Below are 22,086 nucleotides of genomic sequence, written 5' to 3'. Positions count from 1 at the left end.
CAGCAATAAGAAAACAGTGAAAGTGACTACAGATATAGACCTTCCTAGGGAGGCCTGAAGTGCAAACATACCCTCTACACTCCCTTCATAAAACAGGGGACCATGATTACCACCATAGTTGGCCGGTCTGAAGGCACTGACCTCAACTTCCATACAATGTTTGAGCAGGACAACCAGGACAGACCCACAACATACAGAGCCTTAAGTGACCGCAGGCAAATCTCATCCACCCCACCACCACAGTGATGGGCAAGTCTCCCTGCCCACTGTACAAAATGTGCTTCACAGACGTTGTTTCATGTTGTAAAGATTGTGCCTTAAAAAAATAGCCACAAGAAGTTTTAAAGAAATCTTTATTTCACTTTTAAGACACATAACCAACACCAACATACGAATCAACAGGATGAGCACATGCTGAAATTCAGTCTTCATGAAAATCAAGATTAAATCACAAAATGTTTGGTCTCATGTGTGTTTCTTTCCAGCTTTGACTCTGTGGAGTAAAACCTCTCCACTAAACAAAAAAATAAAACATCTCAGCAACTTTTTTGTCACCTCCACAGCTCAACACGATACAAATATCACATCAAATGAATGTAAATACGTGTTTCATCTTCATTACAGGTTTTAATGGAATATGCAACAAACAGAATTAGGGCTGTGACATATCATATGATCTGCAATAATACTGGTATAAATGTTTACAAAAAAGTGTGTTTAGAGGAACATCATGTGTTTGCATTCACCCCAATGAGTCAACCCCAGTCATGTCTCACAGCCAGAGCCATATGTCGGGCTCCAGTCACAGTTTGGTAGCTGAATGTTCGCAAAATATGCAAGAAAACTTTTCCCACTGAAAGTGAAAAAAGCAAACCTGTTACAACACTTTAAGCAAAAACACACTTGAGTACAACCGGGCTGTGAAGGCACGTGAGCAGGAGATACTAGCAGCAGTGATGTGCGACCCAAAGGTAAACAAATGATTCAACCATGCATCACTGGAGCACTCGCGAGTTACATTTCATATAACAGCAAGAGCAGTCAGTGGATGGAAATTACTGATGTGCTACACGGTGGAAAAGCAAGAGGTTAAAAAGCTCGACCCAAGATGAAACAAACCAGGTAGAATTTCTTTTCCTTATATGCAGAGGTGGAAAGAGTACTAAAATATTTTACTCAAGTAAAAGTACTATTACTTTGCTGAAATTTTACTCAAGTACAAGTAAAATTACCTGTCTAAAAATGTACTCAAGTAAAAGTAAAAAGTAGCTCATTTAAAATGTACTCAGAGTAAAAGTTACATAGTTACTTTTCTGTCAGCAGGAGGACAGCCGCTTCTGAGTAGTGCAAAAAAGGACAGTGGGATATAAATCTCAAAGTAGTTCTTTTTTAGTGAAAAGAAAAACTTTACAAATTAAAGTGCAGTGGCAGTTAAAGTGCAAGTCTATACATGAAAATGGATAATGGTCACCAAACCAATCAACCAAACCAAACCGTCAGGTATCACAGTGTTTTCAATACAAAACCATATCATTCTTTCACATGAGAATGTGTTCTAAACTGTCAAATAAGAGAACAAGTACTGAACTGAACGGCAGCTGCTTTAAAAATGTTTTTGAATTTTTTAAACTTGGCCCTGCCCTACTGTACCTCTAGATTAAAGTTCCTTTGTATCCATCCTAGAGTGTTACTCTCTGAACTTCCTGTTAATTTTGAGGAGCAGTTGATTTTCAGAGTTAGTAGAGTTCATCCTTGCTCACTTTGCAGTGAACAGTAGTCCAGCACAGCTAAAGAGACGCTCGAAGGCAGCTGAGGCAGGCAGGCCAGTGTTAAGTTTGAGAGAAAGTTTTTTGATGTCCCTAATAAGACATCAATGCATTACATAGCTACCGCTGGTAAATTATACCAATATACCTCGTGGGGTTTTTTTATTGGACAGTAACAGGCTAGTTAACGGGAGGTTGCAAGTGCTAATTAACAAGTAACAGAAGTCAGCTGTCTTTGACTAATCTAAGGTAAGTGAGCGCTCTGTTATTCTTTTGCCTGCAGTGTGAACATATGTGGGTTAAGTAAGAAAGTAGCCGCTTCTGTCTTTAATTTAACTCTTTTTTTAAATAAATTCTTATTATTAACAAACAGGAAAAACGTAGGTAAACACATTTTCTTTTGGCAATTTACCAACCCAGTAAAAAAAATGTAAGTTGCGTGGACAACAACGTGCCCGATTACAGCAAGTTGCTAGTACCAACCAACGTTATCTGTGTTCTTCACAGATGTCTTAACTTAATGTGATTAATTTGAACACAGCCTTTTTGCTACCATAACGGTACGAGTTGTATTTAACTTACCTCCACATGCTTGCGCAGGTTTGATGTGGAATTTTTAAAAGCTGCTAACTCGGTCTCTCTGGGCAAACACAGCTTACACTGCATAATAAAGCTGTTGCCTTTCTTGCACTTGAAGCCGAAATGGTCCCTTAAATACGGCCAGGGGTTCACATCCGTTTCTTCGAGTTCAGGGTCAGCAGAATTCGACGGGGCTTCTTTTTTCACTGGATCCATAACACCGATGTCAGACTCCATCTTTAACGTGACCTTAGCGCCAATTTGTTCTACTACCCATCATTCCCTGCAGTATTTCCGAAGTGCAATGGTTTTTTTAATTTACTCAGTAACGGGTGTGATTGAAAACGTAGCGAACTACAATACTTTTTAAAAAATATACTTAAGTAAAAGTAAAATTACAGACTTGAAAAATGACTTTAAAAAGTACAAATACACAAAAAAACTACTCAATTACAGTAACGCAAGTAAATGTAATTCGTTACTTTCCACCTCTGCTTATATGACAGAATTGTGCAGGCTCCGCATTACAAGGTTATTTTGGATATTAAGCTAGAGTGTAAGCACTTGTAATACACTTTTCTTAAAACTTCCAGGAAAAACACCCCTGAGGATACTTATGTGCTCATATTTCATGTATGCCGTGTCACTAACATTGCACTATAATGTTGTTCATAGAGTATTTAAAGGTAGAATGGGAGGCAGAGCCTTCAGCTTTTAAGATTAGACTTAAAACTTTCCTTGTTGCAGATGGGGGTCCCTCCCTGAGCCTGGTTCTGCTGGAGGTTTCTTCCTGTTAAAAAGGAGTTTTTCCTTCCCACTGTCGCCAAAACGCTTGCTAATAGGGGGTCATATGACTGTTTGGGTTTTCTCTGTTTTCATTGTATTATTGTTGGGTCTTTACCTTACAATATCAAGCACCTTGAGGTGGCCACATTTTCACACTTTGAATTAGCTAAGCTGTCATCAGTGACAGCAGCTCACTGGAAGAGAAAGATGGAAAATCCATCATTTACTTACACATATAAATGCTGCTGCCTGCCGAGCTGATAAAATGTACATTATTTTTTTTAAATGTAAGTTTCTTGAAATATTATTTTGAGGCTATATCTCCCACCCCTACATACAATAAACAATACAGAGTTTTTTAAGGAAGGAGGTCATCTGATCTGCTCTGATCTGGCTTCTCAGTGGACTGCTTCATCTGACAGTTCTCCCACTTTTAACTAGTGTGAATCCTCATGTGTCTTTGTAACTGTATCCTCTGAATGAAGCTTTTCACCTGTGTGGATTCTCATGTGAGTTTTCAAGTTTATCATCTGACTGAATCCCCTCCCACAGGTGCCGCAGGAGTGCAGCTTCTCGCCTGTGTGGCTTCTCTGGTGTCTCTCCAGTGTTGGTTTCTGACTGAAGCTTTTCCCGCAGGTGCTACAAGAATAAGGCTTCTCACCTGTGTGAACTGTCATGTGCTTTTTGAACGTTGATTGGTCTCTAAATTCTTTTCCGCAGATGCCACAAGAATACGGCTTCTCACCTGTGTGGATTCTCATGTGAGTTTTCAAGTTTATCATCAGGCTGAATCTTTTTCCGCAGGTGCTGCAAGAATGTGGCTTCTCACCTGTGTGAACCCTCATATGTCTCGTTAGTTTGGATCTGTACTCAAAGGTTTTTCCACAAATCTCACATTTCACAAACTTTTTACTTGTGTCAGTTTTACGCTGACTCTCTGACACAGGAAAGTTGTCTTGCTGATCTCTGCTCTCTGGTTCAGGAGAGCTGGAAGAAAGGAGATGTTCACTGTCCAGCTCTGGCTCACTTTCCTCATAAGTAGGAGCCACCATGAAGATAATAATGCCTTCAGTCTCCTGCTTCACTACAAGCTGATCTACGTCCTGACTGGTGCAAGGTTCCTCCTCTTCCTCTTTTATCTGTGGAAGCTCCGGATCCTCCTGGTCGAGGCTGAAGTTTCTCTCCTGGTCCCCAAAAACCAGTTCCTCCTCACATTCATGCTGTTGTGGGAAAGCTGAGGTGACAAATGGACAAAATTACTTGTCTTAGATAAATATAGAAGTATAACAAGAATGACTACTCGGCAGTGGTGTCTACAGCTGTCCATTTCCAACTCTACAACAGAGTTTAATCAAAATATCATCCGAAATATCATCATATCATTTACCCAGACCTGGAAACTGTTAAAATAAGATTTCATGCACTCACTTCTAACACGTTAGTAAATTTCTATGCACCAATCACAGTTTGTCCACCAATTACTGTTGGAAAGATGTTTATGTAAATGATAAGACAAACATCAGACAGAAGGGGAAATTTAAAAGTAGGATTAAAATATGGGGATAAAAAGCAGCGAAGCTCTCAGAAAACCTCGACTAACAATCAGCTGAGTTTATTTAAACACTGGCCTTGAAGAACTCTGATGTGTTTCCAAAATATCTTTATTGAATGAATTAAAGTCATATTAATTTTTAGGTAAGACCATTACGGTTTTACATACCCCTGCTGTGTAAGTTCATTTCAGGTTTCCAGATGTTATCCAGCTGTCTGAGCTGCTCTTCTTCAGTCCAGATGAGGCCTTCGTCCTCCTGTTTGAGTACAATCTTTTCTACGTCATCGCTGATGCAGAGTTCCTCCTCTTCCTCTTTGATCTGTGGAGGATCTGGGCCCTCCTGGTCCAGACTGGAGTTCCTCTCCTGGTTGGAGACCTGCTGGTCATACAGGCCCTCCTCTTCCTCACACTTCATGTTAGGGGGAGATCTTGAGGAACAAAGGGTCACTGAGGAAAAAGGTTAATAATGTGATGACAGGAAAACACATCTGAGCAAATATAGTCCACTCTGAGCATGTCCTCATATGGGAGTGAAATTTAAACTGTACAAATGTGAAAAATGAAAGTGTAAGTTACTCTCGAGCTCTGATACTCTTATTAGGAAAGTTCAGAGTACAAATCATTCAGGTAGCTGCTGCCAGCTTCACGCTGCAAGTAAATGTTTGTCATTGTTGTAGATTAAACTGAAAATCTCACAGTGCCATAGCAGATAAGTACCAGTCAGGTTTCACAGCCAGTCATTGCACAGAATCAACCCAACTAAAGTCATCAGTGATCTGAAGATTATTAGGGACTCAGAGTTTCAGTCTTAGTTCTATTTGATCTCATTGCTGCCTTTGATACTGTTGATCATGACATTTTAAATCAAAGGTTTCATCATTTAGTTGGTTTAACTGGACAGTTCTCAATTGGCTCTCGACCTTTGACCCAGTTAAACCTCTCAGGTCATCAGGTTCAGATCTGTTAACTGTTCCCAAAATCAGATGTAAGTGTGCTAAGAGTGTGTTCAGTTACTGTGCTCCTGTTCTTTGGAGCATGCAGCCATAGTTTGCCTGCTGTGGCTGCATTCAAAACTAACAACTATGTTTCCATGCTTTGTGAATAACACTGACATCTGTGAGATTTGAGCTGATTTAGTTCGAGTTAAGACTGTTTATTAGAACATTACAAAGTTATTTTAAAAACTTCATCATTTTCTTGAACCCAAATATAATTCAGTTGAAAAATATACATTTTAACATGAGGTGAGGATGGTGGGGGAGGCACGATGGTCTTGTAGGGTTAGACCCTGATTAAGGGGTATTTTTGAAAGTAAAGCTCATCTCTCAAAGTCCCTGCCGGCCTGCCTCCACCTCGGGAAGTCTGTGGGTGCAGACGGACGTGAGGAGCACCACAGGCGGCAGAGGACTGTCTGTAGCCCCGGAGTGAGGGTCAGAGAGCCGAAGCAGACAGCGAACTGTGGCACAGTGCAGAAAACAGAAGCTTTCCCTCCCTGCCTCCTTTATCTTAATCTTCTAAATAAATCTTCTATAAAGGCACTTTCTCTCGGTCTCAAGGTTTGTTTAATGCTAAAAGTTCACCGTAAAAAAGAGACGCACTTGTGTGATTAGCCGCTCCCTGATTTCAGTATGTTAGCCTACAAGCTGAGCTCTGATCAGGTCCTACATGAGTTGTATTCTTGTGTTAGTCCACTGAGACCATCGCAGTTTTACCTGTTATGCGTAACTTTATCTCGGGTTTCCGGCTGATATCCAGCAGTCTCTGCTGAAGGTTGATCTCATACTGGACGATCAGACGTTCTGTTAACCTCAGAGCAGATTTCTTCTGCAGCAGTCAGCCGGTCTCTCCACTATTGCTTCTAAACGAACAATAAAAAAAATGTAATTATAGAAAAACACTTCTGAGAAGATAAAGTTTTAGTTAAAGTCTGTAATGAGGGCATGTTGCTCACATTTGCAGGTGAAATTAAAAGTGTGTAAAAATGAAGTTATTTGTGCACTCTGATGCAAATGAGAACTTGAGTTCTGACATTTTTCAGCAACATTAAGAGTAAAAAAAACCTTTCAAACAAAAAAGAACTCACTTATTACTGACTGACTGATGATCTATTTTGGAGTTGATCTCGAAACTGATCTACATCTTGATATTTTTCAAAATAATCTTCACTATTGGGGGTGGCTGTAGCTCAGGCGGTAGAGCAGATCATCTACTGATCGGTTCGATTCCCGGCTTCACCTAGTCTGCATTTCAAATATCCTTGGGCAAGATACTAACTCCAAGTTGCCTCAAGTTGCTCTTTGATCTGTGGAATGTGTGTCTGAATGTTGGTAGAAAGCACTAAGAAAAATGTGCTTGTGCGAATGGGAGTGAGTGGGTGAATGCACAAGTTTTGTAAAGTGCTTTGAGTGCTCAAGATTGAGTAGAAAAGCGCTATATAAGAACCAGTCCATTTAAAACTCCCTGTCATGTTTTCACGAATACACATTAAATAGATCTGACTGATACAAACTGTAGGTTTAATATTAATGTTAACACTTCAGAAAAGCGATTACAGTTTTACCGCTGGTCTGTAAATCTTTCTCAGGTTTCCAGATGTTATGCAGCTGTCTGAGCCGCTCTTCCCCGCTCCAGACGACGATGCCTTCATCCTCGTGTTTCACTACAAGCTGTTCTCCCTCTTGACTGATGCAGAGTTCCTCCTGTTCCTCTTTGATCTGTGGGGGATCTGTGTCCTCCTGGTCCAGATTGAAGTTCCTCTCCTGCTTCCAGACCTGCTGGCCAGCCAGATCTTCCTCCTCCTTACACTTCATGTTGATGTGGGACTTGAGGAACAAAGTAAAAAGAAAAAGATTAGACAGGTAAAGGTGCAGCCTCAGTCAGCAGGGCTGTACACTGTGAGCATGTTGCTCACATATGTGAGAGAGGTTTGTACAAATGTTTCAGAAGCACCATGTGACTCCCTCTCTTTGTTGGAAAGTCTTATTAATTCACTTTATAACTATTACTTTGAAGATAAATTTCTACCATCACAAAAATATTATGACCTCTTTAAAAACAAACAACGGCAACTACATGACTTAAATTCCATGTTTAGATGAAGGTAATGGTCAATGCCTTTTGACAGGGGAAAAACCTCCACACAGAAGAATCTTACTTGGCTGAATCATAAATTATTCACCATGATTAAAACTGCAGAGGAGCAATAATCTGCATTTTATTTTAGCCAAAGAGGAATGTTTCTGTTTGTCTGTGATCTGACTTTTTCTGCTGGGTCCAAATTTCATTTTATCCTGTGTAAGTTTGTTTCTCTTCCTGTTAACTAGCAAAGTCAAAATCACCTTGATTAATTTAACTTGAATTAAATTATAAATGTAATCATTTTATTGAACAATTAATTTCATTTCAATGAAAAACAATTACTTAAAAGAAAGAGATTAAGTTGGAGAGAGACATGTGGCCATCTTTTAGTGAGTTAGACCCTGATTAAGGGCTATTTTTAAAAGTAAAGCCCATCTCTCAAAGTCCCTGCCGGCCTGCCTCCACCTCGGGAAGTCTGTGGGTGCAGACGGAGGTGAGGAGCACCACAGGCGGCAGAGAACTGTCTGTAGCCCCGGAGTGAGGCGTCGTGAACCGAAGCAGACAGCGAACTGTGGCACAGTGCAGAAAACCGAAGCTTTCCCTCCCTGTTTGGTTTTGATGTGTCTCATGAAAGTCTATTGTTAAAAGTTTACCTTTAAAAAAAACGGACGCACTTGTTTGATTAGCTGCTCTCTGATTTTAGCCTGTTAGCTTACAGACTGAGCTCAGATCGTTCCTGTGTTAGTTCATTGAGAACATCACAGTTTTACATACCTGCTGCGTGACTTCATCTCGGGTCTCCGGCTGATATACAGCAGTCTGAGCCAGTGGCGGATCTCATCATCCTGGACGACTGTTTTTAATGTTTTTAACCACGGAGATTTCTTCTGCATCATCAGTCTCTCATTGTTAAACTCTCCCAGAAACTGAAGACAGTTGTGCCATTTCCGCGCTTCTTGTTCTTCTATTGAGTAGACGGCAGACTACACATGTCCAAGGGTAATACTGTCCTCCTCAGGCCATTGGCATCAAGTCAAAGCCTTAAAGTCTGGTACTTTGCGCATGGTCATTTTTTACGAACAGCAGAATCACAAGACAAAGCGTGCCAATGTTTATACTTTTCACTGTGACTGCCAAATAGATGAAAAAGTAGATGTTAAAAAACAACTTATAGTTTTGTCATTGGGCTGGTAGAAAGCTATGAGTTTCTGTCCCTTTGTCTGACCTTAGAGACTTATTTTAAAAGGAAACATTACAATCCTTTAAAGCAAGTATTTTCACCTCTGTTCCCCCCTCTGTACTTAGCTTTTTTGTTGTCATGTCAGTAATTGTCCAGTTGATGGCTCCCTTGGATCACAAGCCTGTCTCATGAGTCCAAGTGAATATATTCTTAATAAACAGCTTTGAAGAATTTGTGACCAACTTTGTTTAATTCGGAACATCATCATCATGAGTCAAACTCACTCTTGGATCTACAAAATATTTAACAAAAACAAACATCACTGAATCATAAGGTATTTGCTCCAACTCTTAGTCCAGAAACACATGAGTGAACTAGATCAGCTGCTCCTCCAGTTCAGCTGTGGATTTATATCATTATTTATATTTGTAAAGTGGATATGCAGTTTTTCAGTACTAATATAAGCATTTTATATCATTGCTTTATTGACAGATGTTTGGTGTTCAAGGTCAGGCATCAGTTTGAAAAAAACAAACAAACACACTGAGTTGAACTTGAACTTCCTACTGACAAAAACTAAAATTGGTGCAAAAATAACCAGAAACATATAAGAAGCATCCTGGAGGTGCTGCAGACAAGATAGGACCAATAACATGTCAACAGGAAATCCTTTTTACTAATTTGTTTATTTCTTTTTAGATTTTTACTCTCCATTTTAAGCCATGATGTTTGCTGATACTGTGTTCCTACTGTTTGTTCTCATTAATAGTTCTGTTTTTAACATTCTGTGCTGAAGCTGGAGGAAATGTTTCTACAGTGTCAGATGATACAGCTCCAAACTAAATAAGTGACTAACTAACGATGCTTTAATACACTTTACTATAAATTATGATATAGTGCACTTTCTTAAAATTTCTTATTGCTCTGTAATTAATTGTTTTCTTTATAAATGTACAAATGAGAATAAAATCTGTGTGATAAAGGAAGGTCTGTAGACTTCTCTGTTAAGATCAGTGAAGAGAAACAACAACATACAAATACCTAAGAAAAATATTCAGTAAACATTTAGAAGATAGAGAAGTTTATGTTGTCATGTGGAGAAATTTTTCAAATAAAAATATCCATAAGCATTGATAGTCTCCATGGCTGAACAGACACAGGAAAGAGCTCCACCTATAAAACGTAAAAACATCAAGACAACATGTTGAAGATGTCGAGGTACTGCCCATAATGTTTGACTGACATCTGATTTATGTGCAGCACATAAATACCACAATAATGATGGAGAGAAACTAAAAGGGAACTAAAATACAGATTTAAACTTACAACAATATGAAAGACTTCAGTCTATTTCACTTTAATCAACTCAGCAGTGGCTCCATAATAAAGACTCAGTCCAGCATAGAGCGGCTGAGTGAATGTGGTCTGGACTCTGTGGAGGAGAGTCATGGTTTCAGAGACGCTGTAGAAGGACAAAATACCTGCTCTGTGATCCAGGTACACTCCTACTCTGGAGGAACGAGGACCTGAGACACGAGTTTCAATGTTGTTGTACCAAAATATATATCTGTTGTTGTTCCAAAATGTAAAAATGTTGTTGTTACAATCTAATGACCAAGATTTGTCATTATGTCCAAATCCACATTCACCTCCTTTTCTGCTGATATTCTTGTATGCGACTGCTACATCAACTCCTGCCCCTCTCCACTCCACCTCCCAGTAACAACGTCCAGTCAGACTCTCTATACTCAGGACCTGAGACCATTCATTGAATCTGTCTGGATGATCAGAATAAGACTGTTGTTGTTCCATTAATGTTGCTTTTCTGTTCCCCTCTGATAATAACAGCTGTGTGTTTGCTGTGTTTGGATCCAGTGTGATTTCACATGAATATTTTAAGAATCCAGCTCTGGTCTTTGGCTCTGGTTGTGACAGTAAAACATCCACTTCAGTGACTGTCAGTGAGATGTTTGTCCATTCCTCTCTCAGAATGTCCTGTAGTTTATCTCTGACCTCTGACACAGCTGCTGTCACATCCTCAAAGTAGCTCAGAGGACGGATATTGATGCTGGATGAGTCTGTAGACTCACTGAGTGCTGACAGTGAGGGGTAGTTGTGTAGAAACTGGATGTGATCCTCTGTGTGTGAGAGCTGCTTCAGCTCAGCATCTTTCCTCTTCAGCTCAGTGATCTCCTGCTCCAGCTTCTCCTGAAGCTCTTTGACTCGACTCACTTCAGTTTCCTGCTGGGATCTGATCTGCTGCTTCACATCAGAGCTTCTTTTCTGGATGAGATGGATCAGCTCAGTGAAGATCTTCTCACTGTGCTCCACTGTTTGATCAGCAGACTGATTGATGGCCTCCACCTCCTGTTGAAGCAGCTTCACATCTTTCTCTCTGTCCTGGATTCTCTGCTGGATGTTTTGTCGACTCACCTCCAGCTCTCTCTGCCTCTCAGTCCTTTCTGCTGCAGCTGAGACTGTGTCGTGGCCTTTATGTTCATCCACAGAGCAGAGATAACAGATACTCTGCTGATCAGTACGGCAGAACATCTTCATCACCTCATCATGACGAGAGCAGATGTTCTCCTGGAGCTTCTTGGAGGGCTCCACCAGCTTGTGTTTCTTTAACTGGGCTGCTACATAATGAGGCTGAAGGTGTTTCTCACAGTAAGAGACCAAACACACAAAACAGGACTTGAAGGCTTTCATTTTTCTTCCAGTGCAGACATCACAGGCCACATCTTCAGGTCCAGCATAGCAGTGATCAGCAGGAGCAGCTTGGAGTCCAGTCTTCTTCAGCTGCTCCACTAAAACTGCTAACATGGTGTTTTTCACCAGGACAGGCCTCGCTGTGAAAGTCTGTCTGCACTGAGGGCAGCTGTAGATTTTCTTCTTTTCCTCTTCATCCCAGAAGCTTTCAATACACTTCATGCAGTAGCTGTGTCCACAGGGAATAGTCACTGGATCCTTCAGTAGATCCAAACAGATCGAACAAGAGAAGGTTTCTCGGTCTAGCTGAACTCCTTTCTGCGCCATTTCACCCAACAGTGTCAGTGACTGTGTGAGTTTCACTTCCTCAGAACTGAAACTGCTCTGATCTAAACAACATAGGTTTCTGTAGCGAATGGGATCTGTCAGCTCTTATACGTCACCACATGTTGGTTGCACCCATCTTCAAACTGCAGATCAGAAGGGGAGGGAACAAGGGAACATGTGGACAGAGAGGAGGTGCTGAGTTAGAGAGCAGGAAGAGGGAGGGTTATCAGACACTAATTCAATCCTGGAACATGTGAGCCTGTGAGTTTTTCATTTAAAAATAGCACTGCTCAGCCTTTAAAGTTGTTAAATAACCTTAACATTTAAAAGACAATCTTTTTATGTAAATTTGTTTAAATTATCATTTTAGTCATTACAGGATATCAAATACTGCAGCTGAACTAAGAAATTGTTGTAGAAAAAAGCAATAAAAGGTCGTTCCCCCTCTGTCCCCTCCTGGTCACCTGTGCCTCAATTTTATGAGATGAGATGGATCAGCTCAGTGAAGATCTTCTCACTGTGCTCACTGTTTTATCAGCAGACTGATTTTATTCCACAACCTAGACATCCACATTACTCACACTCTCATAACACATACATATAGGGCCTTGGGATCGGGCATGTTATACGGTGTCCAGAGGACAGTCTTTGTATTCAACCTCACCTCTGGCGCTGGTGCCTATGGAGCGCCAGGACTGCCATAATGAATTAATTAAATACACCATTAAATAATGAATTAAATGTGGCAATAATTAATTAAAATTGGAATTAATTAATTAAATAAATAGTTATGACACATGTAATTAATTAATTATTGACACGTTTAATTAATTATTTATGTATTTCACATTTTAATTAATTATTCCATCCATCCATCCATCCTTTCGCTTCCGCTTATCCTTTTCAGGGTCGCGGGGGGCGCTGGAGCCTATCCCAGCTGTCATAGGGCGAGAGGCGGGGTACACCCTGGACAGGTCGCCAGTCTGTCGCAGGGCCAACACACATTTAATTAATTAATTATTGACACATTTAATTAATTATTTAATGATATATTTATTTATTTCATTTTGGCAGTCCTGGCGCCTGGCTCTCATCTTGAAATAATTTTATCTGTCAGCCTCACCCATCAAACTGATCAACGTTGATCAAGTCAAAACCATTGCTTAGGCCTGGTGGCCATTGTTTCTAGCACACAACAACCGGCATGTGGAAGCTAACAGAACTGAACTTTGAAAAACCCTGTTTGTGTGTCACCAAATACCGTTTTAATATTTTTTTAGCCGAGAATGTAGTGGTTTAATCTTCATGTGTCTGGTCGGTTTGTCAAGATACAGCCTCTTTGCAAAAGTGCTTCGATGATTTCGGAGACGTCTGCCCAGTCTCACGGCAAAGCGTGGGATAGACCCGCTCGCCTCGCAAGCAATCCCACCGACAAAGCGCAGGCCCCGGTACACAGCTGTAGTAACCCCCGCTGACTTCTTTTACTGAGGTTATATTTATCGGTGTTTTATTTCCTGATGTTCTTATGTGTCCTACGTGTTTCAGTCGCCAATTCTGAATTATAACTAACATTAAAAACATGTTTAAGGAGGAGAGAGAGCAAATAAATCTGTTTAACATCTGATCTTTGGGTTTTTGTTCAGTAATCAGCGTGACCTGTGTATAAACGCATAAAAGAGATAACGTTGGTGTTTCTGTCATGTAGTAACTGCTGGCTTTAACTGTACAAAGGTTGTTCGACACTATGAAACACATACAGACTTCATGATGTTCGGCTAATATTTTTATTGTGAATATTAATCATGAGGGTAAACGGCCCTGTACACCACGGAGCGAGGTCAGCATATCCACGATATGCAGAGTTTCCCAGCTGACTAACTGCCAACTATTCCAGAGACGTGAAAATATACAGCATAAAGAAAAGTGTAAGAGACCCAGCAGCAGATTAGAATAACAGTTATACATTTAATAAATCACCAAATGAATCCAAGAAACGAGCAAACCTGTTCCGACAATTTGAGTTTGTGTTCCCTCAGCTGCAGACTCGCTGCTGTTTAAATGTTTGAAAAGGAAGATTAGATATAAACAAACGTCAAACGTAGACTCATTCTGCCTTCACATTTGATATGAGGCCACACAGTAAAAAACTGTCAATTTTACACTTAGAGAGTTGATTTTAACTCTGTTTCAGATAACATTTGGTCCCACTCAAAATTAGGGTAAAATTTACTCTATGGCCAGTGTTAACTTTTTAGTGTTAATTCTACTCAGTTTAGTGTCAAAATTAACAACAAAATGTGTAAAAATATTTAACACTGAGGGTTATTCACACTGTTTAGAGTAATATGATTTCACTTTATAGAGTTATTTTTAGTCCAAGTTCACTCTAATGTGTAATAATATTTCATTTTCATTATTTTTTCATATTTATCATATGATGCTATATTTCTAAATGGCTGTGATCTATCCTATATTATGAAAATAACTACAAACATACAGGTTACAGTAACAGCATTTATTAGCATAACAAACTCTTACAAATGACAGTAAGTAATGACAGTTGTCATTCACTCCATACGACAATTGTATGTCAAAAGGCCTGGGATAATGCAGGCTGTCAACATGAAAGACAACTAAATCTTGCTTTGTCCTGGTCAACTCATAAGCATGGAAATGTTCTTGAAAGGCTACTGTACATAATGGCAAAATGAGAAGTACCAGTTTCTCATGTATTATCAGAACTGACTCAATCTGGTAAAACACAGGCATTTCAGACACTACTTTGCCACAAATAACCAAATGCGGGCGGTAAACAATACCATTCTGTTTAGCCCAGTTCACTTTCATAACTTGAACTCTATTGGGCAGTTGCATTGCTATTGCAATTCCAGAACCTCCTTTTACCATATCTAAAGACACCATTTTTCCTGGACCAATGTCTAACCGACTAAAGGTTGTTGAAGATTGCCAAATGTATGCCATATAATTCTGGTGTTTTTTTGGCCAGCGTTTTGGTGATATTTTTGAATGATTTGAGCAGTTTCTTGAAAAAATTGTGCTTACCTTCATAGCGCATGCACCAACTATGAAGTACAGGCCCTATTTTTTGGATGCAGCGAGGATAATGGATAAGAAAATGGTGCTTTGGTAAAAGTTTTTTCTGGGGATACAACATCTTGAACAGTTTGTGGTGTTCCACAATCAAATGTTTTAAATATACACACATACCTTGAGATAACATAGGAGAAAATACAATGTTAACTATCTGTAGTAATAAAAGTAGTAGGCCCCGATGTTGGTCAGTAGAGGTTACCAAATCTCCAAACATGAGGGGAACATTCCTCAGTAAGCACCATGTCTGAATAGCATTCAGTCCCAGATCATTAGACTCTCCACCTAAATTCACAGCTACTGGCCTATTGTTTTTCTCCATGAATCCATAATCAAAACTTTGTATTCTCAAATTCACTTCTCCCAATGTAAGATGTTGTTCTTTTAAATACAAAAACAATAACTTCAGTTTGTACTGGGCCACTCCTTCCAAAACATCATGCATCACATCAACTGAGAAGTTCTCAGTTGTGTGAAAATATGTCAGTGAATTCAATAAGCATGAACTCTTTACACCAAAAACATAAGGAAGCAATGGATTATTAGACATTTCCTGACAGTGAGCAGTGTGGTTGTCTTTGGTGCGCAACACTATTTTGGGGGAAATCTTCAGAGAATTCTGTTTGAAAGTCATCTTTATCAGCTAAACAAAACCTGCAACAGTACCTTGCACTGAAAGACTCCACCAGACCAAACAAGCTATGTAAGCCTAAATTATCACCAGTGACCTGTACCACACTACCACGAACATAACCACCGAATAGTGGAATCTCAATACCATCGCTCTCTAACACTTTAATGTCTCGAACAATAGGAACAAGAATTTCACTAAAACCATAACGTTTCAGATCTTGTGCATGAAATAAGGCACAAAGGTGTATGTTGGCCAAAAAAGAATTCCATTTGGGAGAGAAGTTTCTTAAGGTAAAATATACTGCACCCAACTTGTGAATACCTCGCTTGGAACCAAGAGGATTTGCAACCTCAAAGTCATCATAGAACATTTGGATCTGAACTGTGTGCTTTTCTGTTGAAAAAAAGAGGGCGTGTCTTCAATAGAGATCCATCACAAATATCTCTGCGTCTTGAATCACAAGTGTCTGATTTTTTCAACATTTCTCCAACATGCTGACTCTTAAATATTGATTCCAATGTTGATAAAACTGGAACATACATGAATTTATCTTGAACAACTGCCTGATCATATGTTCCAGTCTTTTTATTTCGCCTTGTGTCAAATCTTGAGCCAATTACACATTCAACTGGTTCTACAGTTTCCCACTTGTCTGATAAATATTTTGACCTCTTGTACTCAGAATTAAGAACTGAGAAAGGATTCTCTAACTCATCAAAACATGCTTCAACTTTCTTGCACATTTCTGTTTCTCTTTCATTACTAAATACATGCTTAATGACTGTTTCTTTAGCATGTTGTTGGATATCTTGAACAATCTCTTCCATGGAATTCACTACAGAATTCACTACACTTTGGCCTACACCTGCTGCCTTTAGATCAGAAATAACAGCTGCACAACTATTTACAAGGTCTGCTGAAGATAATTCCGACTCAGCCTCTAAATCAGGGGTGTCAAACTCAAATACACAGTGGGCCAAAATTCAAAACTGGAACAAAGTCGCGGGCTAACATTAATATTTATTGAAAAAAAAAATCTTCCTCTAGATATAAGAATGAATCTTTTTTTATGGACTCAAACAAGTTTTGCTGAAAACCTGAATATGGAACAAGCAAAGCTTAATACTAAACAATATATATATTAACTGTATACTACCAGTAGGCCAGCTCTAATAGTAATTTGGTATGGCTTCGCGGGCCAAATGTAATCAGGCTGCGGGCCAAATCTGGCCCGCGGGCCAGAGTTTGACACCTATGCTCTAAATGTTCAGGCACCACATCAACATTAGCAGTAGTACTTGTGTCCGTAACACTTTGAACTGGTGAAAAATCTAGTTCTGCAGAATCAAATGAACTGCTTACGTGGCATTTGTTCAGGTGCTTTCTAAAGCCAGAAAAACTACTAAAAGAACGTGAGCATCCCACTTGGCCACATTTGAGATATAGTGTCCTCCCAGTACAGAGACCATGAATTACCTTAAGGTGTTTTACAAGGCTGTTTGGTCTACCATGATCACTTTTGCAAAGAAAGCACTTCATTATTTTGATCTCAATGGATACTAACGCACCATTCTTGCTCGCAACTCTGGGAGTTTCCTTTGTTTCCCCAACATCAATGTTGTAAATGGTTGTTTGCAGAAAAGTGAAAAAGTTGGTCAGGGATGAACTGTATGACGTATCAAAGACATAATGGGCCTTAAAGAGTTCATCAAGGGCTCCTACTGAACCTGTCGCTTTACATGGAAGTGCATGCTTGTCAATCACAATGAAGAAGGTGTGGATGCTGCTTCTTGTGGGTCCCTGAGCAAGAAGGTAGGGCTGACTGCTTCGGGTGATGTTGTCTAGATGCTGCTGTACACTGGTTCCAGCCTACAACAACACATTAAACAGCAGTATTTAGTGACTATCCCATTAGATTAGATCACCTTACTGTACATTACAATGGCGGTGATGGAATATATATTTTAAATAACATACCTTTAGGAATTTGATGAGGTTATCGACAGCTTGAGATGCAGACATCTTTCCTGGTCTCTTTCACCCTTGTGCAGATGGCGGTAGCAGATGTAGCAGCAGCAAGATAGCAGACATGTCACTGTCCCAGCCTACAGACGAATAAACAAAGAATTACTCCAAAAATACATTCGATAGACAGAATTGCCTATATAACCAACAATGGCAAATAAAAACAGTCAGTCATACCATTCTCAACTTCAGTAGCTGACTCAGCATTGCACATCAACTCCAAGAGCTCCGAGGTGGGTACAAGTCCATGACTTTCCTTTACAATCTTTGATTTGAGATCGATGGGCCACCTCTCCAAGAATTTGTTGGCAGTGACCTCATCAAACAGGAGTCTGAAATCTTGTTCTATCTATAATGCAAAAATAGAAGATAAGAGGTGTAATGAGTGAAATTGCAAGCTGCATGGAATATTTCAGTGATTCAACAAATGAAGATGTCTTACCAGTCCTGGTGTGTCCAGAAACCGCGGGAAGACTATGAAGACATCTGCTGCATTCTTATCATCGCTGACCATTGAATGCCGATAAATGAAGGTAGCTTTCATCTTTTCACGGATAGTGTCTTCATCAGCAGAGTGTCTCAAAAGAGCAATAGCTGCTTTTACATCCTCATCTGATAACACTGTCTCAGTGGTGAGTGGTCTGGATCGACCACGGCCTGGCCCGCCAACTTAAGAAAAAACAATTTGATTGACTCCTGCCTACAAATTAGATCAGAATCATTTAAATCACAAGTGAACTTACTTTTAGGAGATTTGGAAAGTGAGACACTTCTTTCCTCTGCAGCTTTTCTTTGAATTGTCTTCAACCGCCACGCAAGGTATCCTGAACCGCTCTCTGGATCATAGTAATGTTCTTATGTAATTAAATACAAGCAGAATGTTATCAACATTTCTGAGGGCAACTATGTGTTTAATGTTGCAAAGTCCCCTTTACTTACATATCCATGTTGTGAATATGGGTCTTCCAGATATGGAAACAGAGCAACAATCCCCTGCGCATACATCACTCTTACACTTTTAGGGGGAGATGTCCTAATGTATAAATTCAGTGATGACCGTCACTCAATTGGCATTGAACATCACAATTAAAAATAATACAATACTAAAAATGTTTCTTTATAGACTACATTTATGATTCTTACCCATGTGCTTCTGTCATCTCAGCAGCAAGTATGTTTATCATCTGTCTTCTAGTTGCATCTGTCAGAGATTTGGTTTTTGCATACTCTTGTATGATGTGTTCACCACCAGGCTTTGTTGTTAGGATTTTTTCAATCAACTTAAATAGACATAAAATATGAAGTCAGAAATTTTTTAAACCTTGAGAAAAACTGGAAAACGATTACATAAAAACACTTCACATCAAACATGCAAATTAGACTAACAATGTTCACTACCCACAGCTTTTGCCTCATAGTTTATATGGCATGGCCTTTTAGGTTGTCTTCCTTCAGTGGTTGCTGCTTCTTCAGGAGGTTCACACATTGTGAAGTTTAGAATGATTGTATCATCCGATGGAGAAGATGATGATGACAGAGATACACCTGTGCATTAAGGAACATGACCAAAGCAGAAGCATTAAATTTAACTGTTAATGCTTCAATCTCAACCTTTAAATTTCATATAAACATATACGTATGTGAGTGATTACCAAGTTCTTCATTGCTCAGCATGACTCGGAAGGTTACAGGTGACCCCTTCACTATTTCTTCAAACACCTCTGCGTCTACTTCTGTGTCAGACTGGTCAAACACCTTCATATCTAGCTGTCTGCCTTCTGGTATGTTAAATTTTAGGCACACTGAAGTAAGGTAAGAGAAAAGAAATGTTACAGAAATTGTTAAAAAAAAAAAAAGGCCATGCATTTTCTTATCAAATGGTAGAGTAAGGCTATGTCTTCACAAAATATTGATGAGATGAAGCTTAAGAATATAGGTAATTCTCATTCATTGTTGAAGTAGAAACAATTATCAACTTAGGTAGTTGACTTAGAATATAATTAAGCTTGTTTATTGACCAGGTAAACGTTGTTATCTTGTTTTATCCTGATATTCTAACCTTCTTTCATGAAAGCATCAAATGTCAGGGCCCTATTTCAGGAAGCCGGTTTAGAAAACTCAGAGTGAAAAACGATACTCAGGGTTGAGTAACCCCAAACTGTCCAACTCGGAATATTCGGTTTCAGAAAGGCTGATAACAATCAGTTCAATCAACGCGGAGTTGCTTTAACCCCAAGTCAAGCGCGCGCACGAGGATACATAAAGCCCTGATTAGTGGAGCACAGATTAAGCGAGTCACCATGGAGACGGAGGGAAAGAAGGCGCGGTCAATGTATTTTACAGCGCTTGAGGCCGAAATTCTGATGGCAGCATATGCCGATAACATGCAAATTTTGCGGAAAAAAAGTAACACAGCCTCAGCTGCAAAACAAAGGGAGCATGCATGGCAAAACATAGCCGACAGAGTCAATGCGTGAGTGTTACTTTAAACATTGATCTAGGGATTTCCACCCATTTAACACGTTATTTTATTTTTTATTTTATACATTTTATTTTGTGACGTGATGTGAGCGCAGGTGCAACCCAACAGGCCCCAAACGTTCCTGGCAGCAAGTAAAAATGAAATATAAAAATATAGTCCAAACAGGTAAGGTGTAATTGTATTATGAGCCATAGTGCTTGGTCTGTTTGTCCCATGTAAATCAATTGCAGTTAGAGGCTACATTAATTTTCCTTCTGTAAGCACTTATTGAAATTATCTGAGCACATTACAAGTACATATTTGCTTACTCTGTATGCTCAAATGTGACCCCGTTATAGCCAACAGAAAAAAAGCAGAGGCCTGAAAAACAGGTGGGGGTCCTCCACCACCACCACTCACAGAGGCTGAGCAGTTGGCCCTCAGCCAAAACAGTGGGCGCCCTGTGGCTGAAGGCATCTCTGCGGGGACATCCTCTGAGTCAGTAACCCCGCAAGACACAAGTGCCTACATAAGAGGTAAATTCAAAATAATACATGATGTGCATACATCCTTTCTTCACAGTCACCTTTGCAGTGCTACTCATTCATTTGATAAACTCTTTACCATAATGAATTATTTTGTAGTGAAGTTATTTTCCTACTGATTTTGCCTTCCCTCAGTCTTGGTTGTCTTTGAGAGCATAATGACAATGAAGTGTAAGGTGATTGGTATGTTTGTTAATTGCCATTTGGTCCCTTGTAAGTTATAAGTGACCTGTATAAACCTCATATTCTATCAGTTGATGGTGATGGTGTACTGCATCTGGTGCAGCCTCCTGTTGAGCCAGACCAACATGCAGTTATGAGTACTCTTAATACTCCACAGATTATATGAGTTTACAGTAGAACAGCAATGTTGTTAATTTCTTTACTACAGGAAAATAATGAAGAAACATTGACAGCTGTTACAGAGGAGGAAGCAACAGAGACACTTTATGAGGTTTACATCTTACAATGGAAAATATAACAATTGAATAAAATGTGGTACTATAATAAAACCATGGACTTTCTATGTCTCTAACAGAGTGATGATGGAAATGAAGAGGAAGAGGGTCCAGCCACGTCTCCAACAAACCTTTCCTCAGTAAGATGTTCAGCACTGATTTACAACCAACCTAAGTAGGCATGTACTATGAATGTCAATGCTATTTTCTGTTTCAATAGCTCCCTGTAAAGCAGCTGTACAAGACCCATTTGATCAAGAAAATAAAAAAATGTGACTTGGAAATGGAACACTTCAAGCAGCAGATCCAAAAGACCAAGATTGAGATTTTACTGCTAGAACATCAGTTAAGGGTGGGTGAAGTGGTCAGAGATGGACGAATTATTTCAGTGTTATATACTTATACATAATAATATACTTATTAATACTTTGTGTACAGGAAATACAGGCGACCAATAAAGCCAGTTGAACAAAAAATCTGTTTATTCTTCTTTCAACATGTTGAGATGATGGGTCAAAGGAAATGATTGTGACATATGGTGTCTCTGACTGCTCTTCCATCTTGTATGTCCGTGGGAGGGTCAGGATGTTCATGGTTTGGATCACTGCTGATGTTTGGTTCAGAAGGACAGTGTTCTCCTCTAATTGTGGCAATGTTGTGAAGAATCACACATGCCACAATAATGTCACATGCCCTTTCTGGGGTGACCCTGAGTCTTTGAAGGCACTGGAACCGGGCCTTAAGCATTCCGATAGTCATTTCAACTCTGGCTCTTGTCCTGCAATGAGCCAGATTATATCGCTGCTGTGGGCCCGGTTCAGGGTCAGGGTAAGGGGTAAGCAAATAGGGTAAACATGGATACCCCCTATCACCAA

At 39.7% G+C, this 22,086-nt stretch overlaps 2 protein-coding genes and 1 long non-coding RNA gene across 4 annotated transcripts; 1 reads left to right on the top strand and 2 right to left on the bottom strand.

Annotated features, from left to right (window-relative positions):
- Positions 1–336: 336 nt before the first annotated feature.
- LOC146687002 (uncharacterized) lies at positions 337–9,336 on the bottom strand. Of its 2 annotated transcripts, XM_085437995.1 has the most exons (5): positions 8,536–9,336; positions 7,244–7,505; positions 6,396–6,541; positions 4,852–5,130; positions 337–4,365 (listed from the first exon to the last, which is right to left on the bottom strand). In XM_085437995.1, exons 4-5 carry the CDS (start codon positions 5,096–5,098, stop codon positions 3,569–3,571), a joined length of 1,044 nt encoding a protein of 347 aa, XP_085294121.1. In that variant the 5' UTR covers positions 5,099–5,130; positions 6,396–6,541; positions 7,244–7,505; positions 8,536–9,336; the 3' UTR covers positions 337–3,568. The 2 variants fall into 2 exon arrangements, with proteins under 2 accessions (XP_085294121.1, XP_085294122.1); XM_085437996.1 differs by lacking the exons at positions 6,396–6,541; positions 7,244–7,505.
- Positions 9,337–9,404: 68 nt separating this feature from the next.
- On the bottom strand, positions 9,405–12,651 carry LOC146687001 (tripartite motif-containing protein 16-like). The gene has a single exon (XM_085437946.1). The coding sequence runs from the start codon at positions 11,975–11,977 to the stop codon at positions 10,289–10,291; it is 1,689 nt and encodes a 562-aa protein (XP_085294072.1). The 5' UTR covers positions 11,978–12,651; the 3' UTR covers positions 9,405–10,288.
- Positions 12,652–21,088: 8,437 nt separating this feature from the next.
- LOC146687000 (uncharacterized) lies at positions 21,089–21,548 on the top strand. Its single transcript, XR_014916271.1, has 3 exons — positions 21,089–21,207; positions 21,292–21,351; positions 21,432–21,548. It is a non-coding gene; the product is annotated as an uncharacterized LOC146687000 (long non-coding RNA).
- Positions 21,549–22,086: the final 538 nt, after the last annotated feature.

This window comes from Copadichromis virginalis, linkage group LG18 (assembly GCF_057382275.1).
Source record: "Copadichromis virginalis isolate Kocher_CV1m ecotype Utaka linkage group LG18, C_Virginalis_male_GT1.1, whole genome shotgun sequence".
Taxonomy (NCBI): Eukaryota; Metazoa; Chordata; class Actinopteri; order Cichliformes; family Cichlidae; genus Copadichromis; species Copadichromis virginalis.
This window is presented reverse-complemented; position numbering and strand designations above follow the sequence as displayed.